Genomic DNA, 15,728 nt, shown 5'->3' on the forward strand with positions numbered 1-15,728 from the left:
ATGTACTTTCTCTCTTCTTTTGACTCACTCGCTTGATACACTCGAAGAATTTCGCGACGTCTTTGTCCATGGATTGAGGGTTCCAATGCTTCTCATCACCTTCACTGTCAATAGAGTCAGGGACTTACTCTGTGCCGTATCCTCGTCTGATACCAGTAATTGAATCAACTTTCAGGGCCTTTGAAGCTTTAGTGCGAACAACCTTGTGAATCCTCTCATCATCGAACCATTTCTATGACCTCCTCGAACGCAGACTTTCAGACATCTCAATCTTCAAGATTGAATCGGCGGGTTCTCTTGGCAAGTTTGCCATACGATAGGCGCCATAGCCTTCAGGGATGATACACTGAGTTGCAGCAAGGACTTGACCAGCTAGGAATGTATTCCATCGTCTTTTACGTCTTTGGCATCCGTTTTTTTTTTCGACAGCAAACATGTTCAGAGCACTGTATTCGGCTAGGTTGATGACCCAGTGTACAGTCCATCTGGGTGAGAAAGAAGGAAGAGGTTCCGCCATCGTTGTTGCACCCTCGCTTCCACATGCTTCGACATCCACTCCAGTATACCATGTCCAATACCGCCCTCTCTACCTAATTGAAATATTTGTATCAACGACGGAAGTTCATGTATGGTTTCATCTAGTTGACCGCACAAAGCGTTCAACGATGGCAACACTGTGCTGGATCTGTTGCCATCGGCGACATCGAGCTTCCGGAAGGCAACGCTCGGTGAAGCAAACGAAGCAAACGCGCATAACAGAGAGCTGGGCAAGGACTGATATGCGCTCTCCAAGCTTGAGTAAAAGAGACAGAGATACTACATAATTCCCCAAACACCGAGGCCTGATCTCAAATCCATCATGTGTCAATGCAGCTACTCTTACCAAGAGTATCGAGATTGCGAAAAGCAGCAAAACATCAAGAAGTATCAGTATCACTTTCCTAGTCAATGACAGTATGAGAAGAAAATCCTCTATATGTATATGGGTCATTCTATGCTCTACGTCTTACTCTTATGTCTTCCTCGACTCTGCCTATTCAACGTCTAGAACAAATGTGTAAAATTCAGTAAGAAAGCGTAAATCCCAAAAACCAAAATAGATAAGATGTAAAAGAGAAACTCCTCGCAGAAAAATAGATCGCAGCAGGTCATGTTTCTCGTTTGAGCGTGGTAAAACTTCATCAAAACATCCTTAAACTCAAAGAAGCGGAACACGAGAGAAAGAAGGGAAGTTGGGTGTATCTCAACCCGACCTTCAATCCCCTTCTCTCGATCACTCTCCACACCTTTCGCACCAAGACTATTGTTTCCAAGCCTCGAAGCAGTTCAAGAACCTCCATTCTCAACCTCACCCTTCTCCATCGCAGTCTCCAAATTCTTCGCTCTCGTTTGTTGACGGAACAACTGCAAAACACCCAATTTGCCCTCATTCGTCTTGCCAGCCCATTTCTTAGGTGTATAGTTCACAGGGCTTTCACCGCCCTTGAAGATACAAGTGTCGTAGAGGACGCCGCCAGTAAGACCTCCAGAGATAGTGGCGCCCCAGGCACCCCAGATCCACCAGTTGTGGTATGCGGTAAACACTTCGCTGCCGTAGCCCATGGCCATTGCGGCGAGACGAGGCCCAAAGTCGCGGACAGGGTTGAAGCAGCCGCCTGTGTTGGAGCCGAGGGACATGACGAGGGCGACGACGAGGAGACCGATGATGAAGGCGTGCATACCAGCACCAGGAGGCGAGTTGGAGTCGTCACCGAGTGCCAGGATAGAGCAGATAAGAATTGCGGTTCCAGTGAATTCGGTAAAGAAGGCTGTTGCTGGTGATACCCAGTCCTTGGGTTGGGTGTAGATGGAGACACCGCTTGACGCGGCGATAAGCCCACCCTCGTTGTAGATGATAGCATCGCGATAGATGGCTATGGCAATAAGACCACCAGTGAAGGCGCCGAGGATTTGGAAGATGATGAAGACAGGGAGTTTTCGTGCAGGAAATCCTCTGTAGACCCACAAGGGAATAGAGACGGCTGGGTTAAGATGAGCACCTGAGCTTCCACCCGAGATATAAATGCCCAACATGACCGCCAGTCCCCATCCCCAATACATGTTTTGATAGATACCTGGATGTTGAGATTCTCCGGTGACGACAGCAAGATTACTGCTGACACCGATGAGAACAAATATTGTTGTTCCTAGCCATTCACCAAAGGCGTCCTGGAATCTGGCACGGACTAAGGCCCACGAGTTGAATGGCGCATTTTCGTCAAGAACCTCTTCGTCTTCCGGCACGACTGTAGAGTCATCACTGTCGTTTCCTGGAGAGTACACGGCTTGATCACCGAGAACTCCAGTGTTCTCACCGTCGCCAGCCTCGGCACTAGCTTCTTGCATCATCATGCCTCCAGACCGATTACTCTGAGTAGATCCATGATTCTGATGTTTTTCGTCCTGAGAAGGTTCCGGGTCTTGTTTAGAGCCTCCACGGTGTTTTTTGCGTTCATCGGTATCCTGAAGTTGAGGCGCAGCTTCTCCCTCTCCTTTTTCACCGGGTTGTACACCAGGTGCCGTTCCCGAAGAGTTTCGCTGCTCGTTCATCTTTTTGCCTTGCCAGCCACGAACGGTGCGCGGCAGATTAGAACCCAAGCTGAATGTCGGTTGATTCTGCTTTTTCTCATATTGAGGATTGAGATCACGGTAGCCTTCTGCAACGTATGTATCTCTGTTGGGACCACCTTGACTGCTCCCTTTCGGTTGTGAGCCAGCTAAAGAGTAGCCACCTTGCTCTGCGGTTCCTCCAGTGGCATTGGTAGCCATTCGGCTCACTTGAGTAGCCATGCGACTCATTGTGGGTCTTATTGTGCTAGCAGTGTGGTGGTTTCGCATGTCCGGTCGCTTCTGGGTTTTCCTAGATCTCATTGTACTCGCGGTACGTTGGTTTTGCATATTGGGTCGCTCCGACTGCTGTCCGTTTCCAGATTGCTGGCCATTTTCAGGCTGTCGTTCATACTCATGCTGGTCTCCTTTGAAGGAAACATTTCGATTCATCTTGACCAAGAGGTGCAACAGAGGTGTCTGAACAATGATCCTATATGTGTATGATGTCCAGTGGAAGAGTCAAAGGACTCGGAAAGCCTGGAAGGGGAAAAACAGTTGACGCAGTGAATTGAGGTGGGAAGTTTGTTGGCAGCACCGCGCGTTTAATATATCAGAATCTTCTCATCGACGAGCTTCAGGAGTACGCTTCTTGACGATCAAGCGATGACCAGTGCGTGACACCTTTCGCCGCCCGAAAGCGGTCAACCCCCTGCGAAAACCACCAACAGAAAATCGCGAATTTGTGAGTGGGACCGAGAAACTTCTTAGACAGAGTGACGATTAAGCGGGTCTTGTTGAGCCTCATCATATGCCCTTGCCGTTTTGGGTAGCGAAACCTGAAGATCGCAGGAAAAGCAGGGACGACCCACTACGTCAGAAGCTCGATTCATCTCGAAATTACCTATCTCTATCACCATAACAGCTCTTAGGCATGTTCATACGCCATGACAGAGTCACAATGACTGCACAATGATAGAATGAGTTGCCCCAAAACGGTAATTGCAAACGGGGTTGACTCCTCAACATCTCATTTTTCTGCTTCAAATCGATGCATGGATGCAAGCGATCGTGTCGCAATGGTATCGTCAAAGTTCTGTTGCCACTGGAAGAGCCTCCTCGAAGAGCCTCTCATATTCAGATCCTGTGGGTCAAGAGCCTCATCCTGATACCTGAGTATATTTATGCGAGGGTTCATCTCCACATGGACACAAAAGCTACACCCCCAAATGTACGTGTGCAACCGTCACGCCAGGAAGATCATGTTTATCTTGCACCTTCTATGAGCCCTGTGGTTTGTCACACAGATATGGGAACAGGCTTCCCAACATGCTGACTTCCATTCGCTTTCACGGCATTCAACCAAGCCTGTGAAAGTGCACGGTGTTTTCGATCCGGGGGATGCTCCTATTGAGAGGCCTTGCAGAGATTTCTCACGGTTTTCAGGTTTTCAGCATCGTGGTCGGACGTGTTTCGCACGAATGGTCTCCTGACACCAGGCCTCTGAGGAAGGCAGATGATGAAGCATGCGTGAAGTTCTTGTCACCATGCACGAACAAGAAAAAGATAGGACGAGGTAACAATGCCATTCTACTGCTCTAACTGAAGCAACTCTGGATATAATGACCTAAAACAAGGATGAAAAAGAAAACGCCTGCCCAATCTAATGTATTGCAAAAAGCAGAGAAAGTAAGAAGAATTAGAAAACGCCATTCACCCTACTTTTGCAAATGTGAAGCTGAACACCTGGGTATGAATTCATTACCAGCAATCACAAACATGACCTCTCTACTCGTCGGCGTCACTGTCAGGAGGGTGAGGGGTGCCCTGTGAGTTGATTAGCAAACTGTGATGAATGGAGGATGATTTGACAATACACGTACCTTGGGACTGTTGAGCCACTCGATGTGACGCAGTCTTCTGCGGACCTCTCTCTCCTTCTGCTCCTTCTTAGTCATCTTCTTCTTCTTGCGGGCTCTGAAAGCCATATCACCACCACCCTCGGCATCACTCTGAGTAGGAGTGCCAACGGTGGAAGGCACAGCGGAGCTAACGACCGAGCTGGCAACAGATGAGCCAGGCTTGGAAGAATCCTCGAAGCGGTCCATTGAAACGGCGACGGTACCCTTCTGGGTCAGACGACCGTCAGCGACGTGCCACTGCTCGGGGCAGAGAGCGCCGACGAACTCCTCGTTGTGAGAAATCATGACGACACCACCCTTGTAGTCACGAATGGCAACAGCAAGACCACCGAGTGAGTCTCTGTCCAAGAAGTTGGTAGGCTCATCAAGAACGAGCAAATGGGGGTTGTTCCACATGGCACCGGCAAGGACGACCTTGACCTTTTGACCACCGGACAGACCGCTGATCTCGTTGTGGTTGGCAATTTCGGGGTCAAGACCGACATCCTCAAAGTGCTTGGAGATGACCTTGGGCTCGAGCGAACGGAAACCAAGACCTTCTCTGCTGGCCTCGTGGTCATCAAACTCCTGAACAAGCTTCTGGAAGCCGAGCTCCATGAGAGTCTCGCGAGAAATCATGGTGTTGTTCTTGGGCAGCATGCCGACCCACTTGATCTCGTACTGGAAGGACTTCTTCCACTTCTGTCTACCGATGATGGCCTCAATCTTGCGCTGACCCATACCAGGGCCAAGATCGACGAACTTCTCCATCTGGGCCTTGTCCTCGTCGGTCAGGACACGAGTTCCCTTCATCAGGACCTCGCGATCGTCGCCGTTAGCGTAACGCCACTGGAGGTACTGGTTGGGTGTCTTCTCCAAGTGCATCTCAACGTGCTCAAGAGCGTGCTGCTTGATGTAACCAATACGCAAGTTGGGGTGCTTCTCGACCTTGCCGGTCTGGGGAATAGTTTCACCAGTGAGCAGCTTGATCAGAGTAGACTTACCGGCACCGTTGGCACCGATGATTGCAACTCTGGAGGAAAGCGACAGCTGACAGCTGACACCCTGGAGCGAAGGCTTGGAGCCTCCGGGGTAGGTAAAGTTGCAGTCGGTCATACGGAGAATGCTTCTGGTGTTGGACTTGACACCGGTCAAGATACCGGGAGGGGGGAACTTGAACTGAACCTGGGAAGCAGAGAGGGTGTAGTATGCACCAGCTTCGGGCTTAGCCTTGACGAAAGCAGCAAGGTTACCCTTGTAGTTGACAAGCTTCTTCTGTTCGTAGTGGATAATGTCGGTGCAGACCTCGTCGAGGAAACCGGAATCGTGAGAAACAATCAGGGAGGTAATGTCGGTGTGGGTCTTGAGGTACTCCTGGAGCCATCTGACGTTGGCAACATCGAGATGGTTGGTAGGTTCGTCGAGAAGGAAGACATCGGCGCGCATCAACATGGCTCTGGCCAAAGCGAGCTTCATCTTCCATCCACCGGAAAGAGAGCCAACCTTCTCAGACTGGCGTCCCTCAGGGCCAGAGGCGAAACCGACCTCCTCGAGAACGGCGACGATTCTGTCCTTGCCTTCGGCCTGAAGATCAGGATCCTTCAAGCAGTAGTCAAGGATGGTAAGATCAGCATCCTCGCCCTGGTTGTGCTCAACGAAACAGGTGCGAACCTCATCTTGGGAAGGGAAACCCTCGAGCTTGCCGTTGGCGATAGCGCGCATGAGAGTGGACTTTCCGGCACCGTTTCTGCCGCAGAGACCATAGCGGTGACCCTTGAGCAGGCGGAGGTTGGTGTGCGAAAGCAGAAGCATACCACCGTATCCAAGAGAGAAGGTAGCGTTGACAATCTCGACCTCGCCGTCGGCAAGAGGTGGGGGAGCACCGAACTTGCGCTCGTCCTCGGAGACGTAGAACTTGTGAACGGCCTCGGCAACAGCATCAGCCTTGCCCTCCTCCATAAGGGGAGCCATGTAAGGAGCAATGTTGGCGTTGATGCGGTCGAGCTTGCGGTCAGTGGCATCCTCGGCGACCATGTTCGAGAGGTAAGGCTTGGCCAGGGCCCAGATGTTGGCATCGCCAGTCATCTGGAGAAGACCACCGTTGGCCTTGGTCTCCTTCTCCAAGACCTTTGCAACGTCCTCGGGGACGGTGCGGTCAGACTCGGAGTGGTCGCCGCTGGTTTGTTGGCCCATGGCCTTCTCGATGACGTCGAGAGCTCTCTGACCAATCTCACGAACCTCGGGGAGAGAGGCTCTGTCGCGAACGGCCTTGGTACCGGGGAGAAGCTTGGGGAGGAAAGATCTGGCCTCGACGGGGTCGTGGACAAGCTTTGTCAAGTTCTCGACGACGACGACAGTTTGACGAGTGACCTCTTGCGAGGTGCTGGGGCTGTTGAGGGAGCGCTCGAGAAGAGGAGTGAGGACAGCGAGGACGGGGGAGGTGACAATGGCGACAAAGGTGGTTTGCGACAGGGCGTGGATGGCCTTTTGCAGACTGGAAGTGGAGGGGTCCTCCATGGCCTTGATCAGGAGGGGAAGACGAGGCTGAACATCGTCGTTCTGGAGGAGGGTGGTCAGGGAGTTCATGGTCTTGATGGCTGCCTTTCCGACCTCGGCCTTGAGGTCGTGCATGCCGCCCTCGACGATGGGAATCAGATCCTGGAGCTTGCGGCCCATGGCCTCGCGCAGAACGTCCTTGGCCTGCTCAGCCTCAAGACTTTCCATGCCCATCTTTGCGTCGTCGGCCATGCGACCGACCAGCTCGAATGCGACAACGGCGCTCTGCCACTTGGCAGTACCCTTGCGGAGGTACGAGATCAGGAGGGGCAAGAAACCGTAGACCTTGGCCTCGGCACCGAGCTCCTTGTAGAGAGCGTCGATGGCGTACTTGGCTCCGTCACGAACAGAGGGAGTCTTGTCGGCGACGGCGTCAAGAGCCATGGGCAAAAGGTAATCGTGTTGCAGAAGGAAGACGACCTCGCTCAAGCGTTGCTTGCTGGGGAATCTTTCGAAGATGGCGCCGAGTGCGAACATGGCGCCTTCACGACGGCCGATGTTCTTCTTGTCTGTGGCGGCCTTCTTGACTTCTTGCAGGATGGTGTAGTCGTTGAGACCACGGAAGCCGACCGAGTTGAGGAGAACATCGCAGAGGCTGTAGGCAGCGTCGAGCGACTCTTGAGACGTCTTTGATTCGTAAATGTTTTTTGTGATGGCAGAGATGTCCTCTGGGGCCGGTGGCGCCGACTTTGAAGTGACGGCGGTGTTGTTCATGCTGGGCTCTTCGAAATGGGGCATATCCAAGAAAAGTCTTTAGGATCAAGGCGCGATTAAAAGCGCAGGCGCAGGGGATGCGCGGTTTTGCAGCGGAAAAAAAGCAGCCGGAACGAAGGTCTCGATACCAGGAAACCGAGATAAAACAACTAACAAGAGTGGAGAGTGGGAGAGAAGGTGTTTGCAATAAAGCACTCCTTCGAGATGGTTGAATGAAGAGAAGACTTGGTTGGGCTGATATGGGATTTTTTTTCTACCTGCGGATGCCCCTCGGTCAGCGACATTGCCGGGCGGCGGGCCAACGTACGCTTGGAACTTCTTACTCAGCACAACCGTCAAGCCCCTCAGATTCGACTCTCCATTCGTTCTTCGGTCCTCTCAAGTGTCATACGGCACTCGACTCGAATAGTACATCTTGCACTGCTACATGTTGACCATCTCAATCTCAATCTCAATTGCTTCTTGATCTTCGTCTTCTGCCAGATGAGAGAGCTTGGCCATACGTCAAATTACTCACCGTTCGGTATCAATACCCCAAACTTCACGTGCTCGCGTCCTTCATGTTGACTCGCGCTAAAGCGTCATCAGCGTTTAATGAGTCGAGATCCTTCAACAAAGACGCGGCTTTGTCCTTTTTGTGTGATGCAACGTTGATAAACTGGTCTAATATTTCTTTTCTATATTCTGGTTTCTTACAGGATGCTGTCCTTGACGTAAAGGTCCACGTACTTGTCAATCTCCATGGCGTACAACTTGTCGGGTGAGTTGCCGAGGTCGACCAACTCGTTTACGCGGGCCTCATCGAAGTGAGGACCCAAGTGTCTCTTGTACTTGGCCATGATTTCTGGCTTGGCCTCTTCACGACGCAGTCTGTGACCGAGAGGTGCCTCGACAATCTCCTCCTCCAATGTTGTACCGTCTTCCAGAGTAACGGTGAGCGCGTTGGAGATGGTTCTCTTTTCGGGGTCATGGTAGTCGGTGGTGTATTGCGGGTCCTCAACACACTTGATCTTCTTACGAAGTGACTCGACAAGCGGGCTCGTGGCTGCCTCGGATCCATCTGTGTAGTCTGATGCCTCAAGGCGGTTGAAGACAAACATAGTTGCGACCATGTATTGAACACAGTGGTCACGGTCAGCAAAGTTATCCATGGGCTTCAGCTGTTTGTCAATGATGCGAATGCATGCCTCATGTGTTCGGTTGGTGACGTCCTTGATGTCCTTGGCGCTCTTGCCCATGGCCTGGAGCTTCTTGTTGATGCGGCTGGCGGCTTCGACAGCAGTTTGGGAGTGGAACTCAGCTGTTGAACTCGTCAGTGCGTGTACGTCTCGATGTTGTTCGTCGCATCATTACTCACCAGGGTATGAGACCTTGAAGAGAACGTTCTCCATGACGTAGCTGCCGTATCCTCTCTGGAAGTCGAATTTCTTGCCGTGGAAGTTGACGTCGTAGAAACCCCAAGTAGGAGCTGATAGAACGGTTGACATACCACCCTCGCCCTTCATGACCTTCAAGCACAGGTTGACGGCCTTCTCGCAAGCATCACCAGCAGCCCAACTCTTTCTGCTCATGGTGTTGGGGCTGTGTCTGTAGGTGCGCATGCTCTGCCCATCAACCCATGCCTGTGAGATGGCATCGCGGGTTTGACCCTCGGTCAGGCCAAGCATTTGACTGACAACAGCAGTCGAGGCGACCTTGACCAACACAACGTGATCGAGACCGACCTTGTTGAATGAGTTCTCCAAGGCCATGCAGCCCTGAATCTCGTGGGCCTTGACCATAGCCACCAGAACGTCCTTGACAGTGAAGATCTTTCCGTTGCCGAGGTTGCCGCCGTTGCGGTTGGTTCTGGTGATCCAGTCTGCAACGGACAAGATTGCACCCAAGTTGTCACTAGGGTGACCCCATTCGGCAGCCAGCCAGCAGTCGTTGAAGTCGAGCCATCTGATCATGGCACCAATGTTGAAGGCACCCAGCACTGGGTCAAGCTGGTAGGGTGTGCCAGGGATTCTTGTACCATTGGGAACAGTGGTTCCAGGAACGACTGGTCCGAGAAGCTTGGTGCAGTGGGGGAACTCGAGGGCCTTGAGACCACAGCCCAGAGTGTCCAGGAATACATATCTGGCAGTGTCAATCTGTGTGCGAAGAAATGATTAGCTGATGCTTGACCAATGTGTCGTGAACGAAGGGTATCGTACAGCAAGTTCCGAGTCGACCTTATAGTTGTGAATGTAGGAGGCCATGTCGACAATCTCCTTGTCAAACTCGGCGGCAGAGGCCGGGCTGGCAATAGCGTCCGAGTTGGGCTTCATGGTGGTGGAGAAAGCGGCTGCGGAACGGATTGATAGAGTTGTTCGTGCAATTGACGCTCTGCTGGTGATTCTAGCAGTGGTGCGAAGGGGAGAGCGCTGGCCGACAATGTTTCTGGAGCAAGTGCGGAGAAAAGTACGGCTCAGTGGGGAAGACATCACTGCCCGAGAACACCTCGATTTTGTTGAGTCGAAGATACGCGAGGGAAGAGGGAGAGGAACAAGGAAGTGGACGCAAGAAGATGATACAGATGGATCAAGTTTTGACTGATGCCGATGATCTGATAGCTCGAGAGCTTCCGTAGCTACACGTACCTTGGCTACGTCGCCAGTCGTTGACCCCGCCTTCAAATGTTAGAGAGCTTCCGTTACCGAGGGCCGAAGGTGGAGGCCAAAGGGAGCAAGGGAGCACCATGATAACAGACCGACATGATCCTTCAGTCCCGATCGCATTCGGCAGCAAAGAGATATCGGACTGTGATCCTCCTCAGGTTCGATCTTCGACTCATCCGAGTGGAGTATGAGTTTGCAGGCGATTCTTCTTTTTCGGCAAAGGTTAAACTGCTGAGCTGATAACCCTGACTCGAATTTTGGGCAACATCAGCAACGAGATGCTTGCATATACATCGAGCTGGAACGCTCCAAACATACCAGGCCATGTTGCTTGTGTGACTCTGTAATTGCTTGTTGAAGAAAATATGGCTGAACCATGACACACGGCGAGAAGTGTGCGGATGTGTAAATCAGAAGCCACCACCAACAATGAAGCCATACCAACCATTGTTACGGGCTTGATTCTTGAACACCACCCACATGTATCACGGTACCAATAAAGCATATGCATTGCTGAGAAAACAACACAGCCTACATAGCAAATGTGGACTCGAGAGCGGCAACATGTGTGAACGAATACCACCGGCAAGACTCTCAGTAGAGATAAGACATTAGAATATTGGGGCACCAAGATTGATCACGGGTGCGCTGTCCTTGATAACAATATATTGCGAAAAGTGTACGAGTGGGTGGATTCCAACTAAAATTAGGCCGACCGAGTTGTTGAGATTCCAAGAAGCATGCGGCAAAGGTGCTCGCATCCCACGATGACCAACTAATGTGCAGCAGTGCGGTTGGCCGCATGAAACTTCACGAGGTGGTAAGAGCAGATCACGGTCTCGCCGAACGCGGTGAACAGCACACTTGACAGCTGAACAGAAACCACAAAAGCTACTCGGCTGAGGCGCCGCTCGACGTGCGTGAGCAGATTGCAATTCGAGATTGCCTGGCAGCTGAAGAGTCTACGAGCGCAGTGCCGAAATGACGTGCAAGCCTCCGACGTCTGGTTCCTGACTCTGCCTTGTCACCATGTTCCTTGGGCGCTTTTCAAATCTTGGAGGCGCTCGCAAAGTGCAACAAGCTCCAAGTCTCGATGCAGGTCCGAGTCGACCGAGAGACCAATGGGCGGCGCGAGCGGGAACTGCTGAGAGCTTGGACACCTACATGGTTTGACGGCCAGTTCCTGGCGCGCATCATTTTAGCGCCTCTTTCCAAAACAAGACTCGCATCCTCACCCGAAAAAAACATCGCGCTATTGGTTTTCCAAACTCGATTGGACTGCTCAACTCATCTGCACACGGTCCACGAGTATTGCAGATGCGCTCCGTGTGTGGAGTCGATGTGTGGTAAATCATGTCAACCACGCGAAATGTGTCGACGGCTCACTCTTCGCCACGCCCCGACCTTGCACGGATATGGCGCGAGTAGGTAGGTTTGCTGTAAGACCTTGGAGGGCTCGGCTACTGGTTCACTTTACGCCGTTGCACCTGGCCCGGAATCTCAACGTTATGGTGTTTCTTCTTCAGCTTCCACGTAGCGTAAACGTTCCGTGGAAGGACTAGACTGTATGCGCTTCTATATCCGTTGGTGCTTGGCTTAGTTGATCCCAAGTCGTGCTTTACTCAAAACCCCCAAGGTCGGCCTTTAGTAGAATCACTCTCGTTCCTACTAGTTTTCTTGCCTTCTGCACTCTTCAATCCTCCTTCCACTCATTCATACTTGGTGGTAGTAGCGACAGGCACAAGTCAATCACATACCCATATACCACAACCAGTCCTTCGCCATGGACGACCGCAACAATGGCACTGCCGCCTCCTCGGCTGCCGCAACCCCCTACCTCAGACCTGGCACTCCCGAGAGCGAGGCTATCACCCCCGCCGCTAGAGCAAACCCTTTCGCAACTCCCTATGGCTCAATGCCCGTCTCAGCAGCTGGTTCCTCCACAGCTCTGCAACAACCCCAGCAGAGATATTTCCACTCCAGACGTGTGAAGAAGGGCGAAGTTGAGAAGCCTTGGCTCGAGAAGAAGGACCCCAAGGAGAAGTGGGTGACCATCATTCCCTGCATCGGTATCGCGATCGGTATCGCTCTTACTGGTTTCCTCATCTACGACGGTCTGGCCAGTGTCACCAACCACACTTACTGCTCAGTCTTTGAGGATGACTTCTCAAAGGGCTTCAACACCAAGTTCTGGAACAAGGAAGTAGAGGTTGGCGGTTTCGGCAACGGCCAATTCGAGATGACCACCAACACCGATGAGAACTCGTACATTAAAGACGGCGTCCTCGTCCTCAAGCCCACTCTTCAAGATGCAAAGCTCATTGAACAGAACAACGTCATCGACTTGCTCGCTGATGGTTCCTGCTCTTCCAATATCTGGTCCAACTGTATCACCGGCACCAACGTCACCAACGGTACCATTGTCAACCCTGTCAAGTCTGCTCGCATTAGCACCAGAAATGGTGTATCCATCAAGTTCGGTCGCGTTGAGGTTGAGGCCAAGCTTCCCGAGGGTGACTGGCTGTGGCCTGCTATTTGGATGCTTCCCAAGGACGATGTCTACGGTGCATGGCCTCGTTCGGGTGAAATCGATATCATGGAGTCTCGCGGAAACAACCACACCTACGCTCAGGGCGGTAATAATGTCATGAGCAGCACTCTGCATTGGGGTCCCAACTCTGCCAACGACGGTTGGTGGCTCAACAACAACAAGCACGCCGCTCTCCACACCACCTACTCTGCTGGCTACCACACTTTCGGTCTCGAATGGTCCGAGAAGTACGTCTTCACCTACGTCGACTCTCGTCTTCTCCAGGTCATGTACGTCAACTTCGACAAGCCTTTCTGGCAGAAGGGTAGATTCCCCGTCAGTGACAGCAACGGCACCGCTCTTATGAACCCCTGGGCTGCCACCGGCAAGGACAACACTCCTTTCGACCAAGACTTCTACCTCATCATCAACCTTGCCGTTGGTGGTACCAACGGTTGGTTCGAGGACGGTGCCTCTGGCAAGCCTTGGACCGATGGCAGCACCCTGGCCAGAAAGGAGTTCTGGGATGCTCGTGACCAGTGGTACCCCACATGGGAGAAGAACGGACAGATGTCCGTCAAGAGCGTCAAGATGTGGCAGCAGAAGGGTTACAACGGTTGCTAGTAGATTTTCTTACTCTTCATTTTGATAGCGCTTTTGTTTTCATCTTCGGAATGCGATACCTCGGAGTTATGGTCGACATGGGTTCACCACAAAAGGGTGATGATATGAATTTTCAGAATATAGACAAGAATCATCATTGTAATTTTCACGATCATACACATCTTCCACACTTGCCTTGTGCTGTTTCTATTCAATGAAATACCAGCCATCTATGCCAACACCTGGGCTTGATTGGAATCCTAAGTGCCTGCCTCGAGGAGGATGCTGGTCGAGATCGTCTGGACACGACGATCTAACGGTTTCTCCCAGCCCTGTTCCAGCCCTCTACTGACCAGAGCCGGCGCTTGACGGTGGCAACAAACGTCAAAGGCAGCAGACAGTACAACGGCCACCCTGTCTCGGAGACGACGACCATGTGCGTCTCGATACTGCCGGTGATAGCAACGTCCTCGTCGAAACGTCAGCTGTTACACAAAACGTGAATAGACGCGACGGGGCTGGGACACCGTTCTCGTTTCGAAGGAGGGGGAAGAAGGATCTCAGTCAAACGGGGCCGTCGAATCCTCCGGCATGTGAGGAACTTGCAACGTAGAGCAGGGTTGCAGGTGAGACCCGTGACGTTGAGATGATGGCCATCTAGCTAGTCTCACAGCGATGTCTCAACTTATTACAGTTCAGCTGCATTTTCCATCTCTCGAAACTCGAGCAGTTCGCTCTCGCGCGTCTACAAACCACCACCGCCACACGCGTGGTAAGTAAGTTTTCAATGATGCTTTTTTGTGTCAACTAGAGGATAAAAAAGCTTCTTTGGTCAAGCCATGGCGTTCCCGTACGTAGTCAGGGTTTTCTGATGGGCAGCTGAAGAGCTGAAAGACCCAACCCCTGGAACTGACAAGAGCCCGCAAACGACCAGCTGCCAACGCTAGGGCTGGCTGGTATGGTTTCCCAATGATAAAGGCTGTGCTGGCGGCCAGACATCAGCCTCGCAAGAAACGGCGAGATAGTCGTTTAGATGGCATGATCTACACGTTCAGCTTGCGGCCGAGAATCTGGAGACGTGATGTGTTGTGTGGTTTGGGGGATCTGCCAGCGAACACATGCACTATGGAAGCATGGGCCAGAGATGATCCTCCGCTCTCTGGAAATGCATCTTGTATCGAAAGTGTATGCAAGGAGGGACGGGGAGTAGTACCTCAACCACGCTATTATTGCCCATGCACGATTCCATTGAGTGAAGTATTTTCACGTATTGACTGCAGGAAACCAGGATGTTCTGCAGGATGGGTGCGCTTGGCATATCTGAATAGTAGTTGAAAAATGTTAACCGAGTGGATCCGCCGCGGGTGAGCCGCCTAGCAAGAACTCACAGCACGGCAAGTGATTGCCATCTGTAAACTTTTTCATTATCTCTGATCGAAGCCTAACAACAGGAAGCAAGCGACCGACCGAGGACGGCTCGAGATCTCTGATATTGCAGGGCAGCGCCGATTGCAAATCGATAGATGAAAGCTGAAGATCCAAGACGCAATTTCCTCTAACAAGATGCGCGCTGAAGCCTCGGTCAGGTCGGCCGTCACAGAGTGGCTCAGTGAATATTGTGCGGATGTGTGGCCGAGCGGCAGAGAAGACTATCACAGCAGCTAACTTGGAGCGTGCAGATAACAAGGTATAAGTTAGAGTTGTATGCACGTTGAGGGAGTCGGTCGGATGGTTGCAGCAGCGACAGCAGCAGCGGACAGGTGAGTGAGGTTGTCAGGTTGAGGTCACAGCCGAACCTTGCTTGGAACTTGGCGACTGAATTTAGCAACGGCCTGATGCACCAGCGCTCGAGCTCCCGCTAGACTCCCGCGTGCCATCCGCAAGTCTTTTGGCAAAGTTCCTTAGTCTGATGACGGTTGAGATTTTCAATACTCGCCAAAAGCCAAATACTTGAGAGACATTTTTGCGCTTCCAGAAGAATTGCCACGCATCTTCGGTGCCAAGCGCAGAACAGAATGTCTCACATCTCCAGCTGAAGAGCTGAAGAGCTGAGAGATTCTGGACGCATGAATACGACTGCTAGAGAATGAGCTCGAGACACCCGGACAAGCGAATGTCTGCAGAGTGCCTTGATTGCCGAGTACGTACTGTTACGTATCAAGGCAAATTGCCGTACCTTGCAGCGTGACAGAACCT

The 15,728-nt window shown here is 51.9% G+C and overlaps 4 protein-coding genes across 4 annotated transcripts; 1 reads left to right on the forward strand and 3 right to left on the reverse strand.

The window, feature by feature from the left end:
• Positions 1 to 960: 960 nt before the first annotated feature.
• On the reverse strand, positions 961 to 3,324 carry AUEXF2481DRAFT_43577 (uncharacterized protein). Its single transcript, XM_013484935.1, has one exon. It carries the CDS (start codon positions 3,037 to 3,039, stop codon positions 1,327 to 1,329), a length of 1,713 nt encoding a protein of 570 aa, XP_013340389.1. The 5' UTR covers positions 3,040 to 3,324; the 3' UTR covers positions 961 to 1,326.
• Positions 3,325 to 4,155: 831 nt separating this feature from the next.
• Positions 4,156 to 7,992, reverse strand: AUEXF2481DRAFT_43578 (uncharacterized protein). The gene is made up of 2 exons (XM_013484936.1): positions 4,470 to 7,992; positions 4,156 to 4,413 (listed from the first exon to the last, which is right to left on the reverse strand). The coding sequence occupies exons 1-2, from the start codon at positions 7,518 to 7,520 to the stop codon at positions 4,375 to 4,377; spliced, it is 3,090 nt and encodes a 1,029-aa protein (XP_013340390.1). The 5' UTR covers positions 7,521 to 7,992; the 3' UTR covers positions 4,156 to 4,374.
• A 457-nt stretch (positions 7,993 to 8,449) lies between these two features.
• On the reverse strand, positions 8,450 to 10,069 carry AUEXF2481DRAFT_8122 (uncharacterized protein; the record flags this gene model as incomplete). Its single annotated transcript, XM_013484888.1, has 3 exons — positions 8,450 to 9,057; positions 9,115 to 9,892; positions 9,956 to 10,069. 3 exons carry the CDS (start codon positions 10,067 to 10,069, stop codon positions 8,450 to 8,452), a joined length of 1,500 nt encoding a protein of 499 aa, XP_013340342.1.
• Positions 10,070 to 11,910: 1,841 nt separating this feature from the next.
• Positions 11,911 to 13,720, forward strand: AUEXF2481DRAFT_43581 (glycoside hydrolase family 16 protein). Its single transcript, XM_013484937.1, has one exon. It carries the CDS (start codon positions 12,183 to 12,185, stop codon positions 13,551 to 13,553), a length of 1,371 nt encoding a protein of 456 aa, XP_013340391.1. The 5' UTR covers positions 11,911 to 12,182; the 3' UTR covers positions 13,554 to 13,720.
• Positions 13,721 to 15,728: the final 2,008 nt, after the last annotated feature.

Source organism: Aureobasidium subglaciale (assembly GCF_000721755.1).
Source record: "Aureobasidium subglaciale EXF-2481 unplaced genomic scaffold scaffold_25, whole genome shotgun sequence".
Lineage (NCBI taxonomy): Eukaryota > Fungi > Ascomycota > Dothideomycetes > Dothideales > Saccotheciaceae > Aureobasidium > Aureobasidium subglaciale.

Bases quoted from the DNA above. Each gene is read 5' to 3' on its own strand.
- AUEXF2481DRAFT_43577 (XM_013484935.1), bottom strand. From the start codon at position 3,039: ATGAATCGAAATGTTTCCTTCAAAGGAGACCAGCATGAGTATGAACGA.
- AUEXF2481DRAFT_43581 (XM_013484937.1), top strand. From the start codon at position 12,183: ATGGACGACCGCAACAATGGCACTGCCGCCTCCTCGGCTGCCGCAACC.
- AUEXF2481DRAFT_43578 (XM_013484936.1), bottom strand. From the start codon at position 7,520: ATGTTCGCACTCGGCGCCATCTTCGAAAGATTCCCCAGCAAGCAACGC. The intron at 4,414-4,469 runs GTACGTGTATTG...ATCAACTCACAG, and splicing joins AGTGGCTCAACAGTCCCAAG to GGCACCCCTCACCCTCCTGA.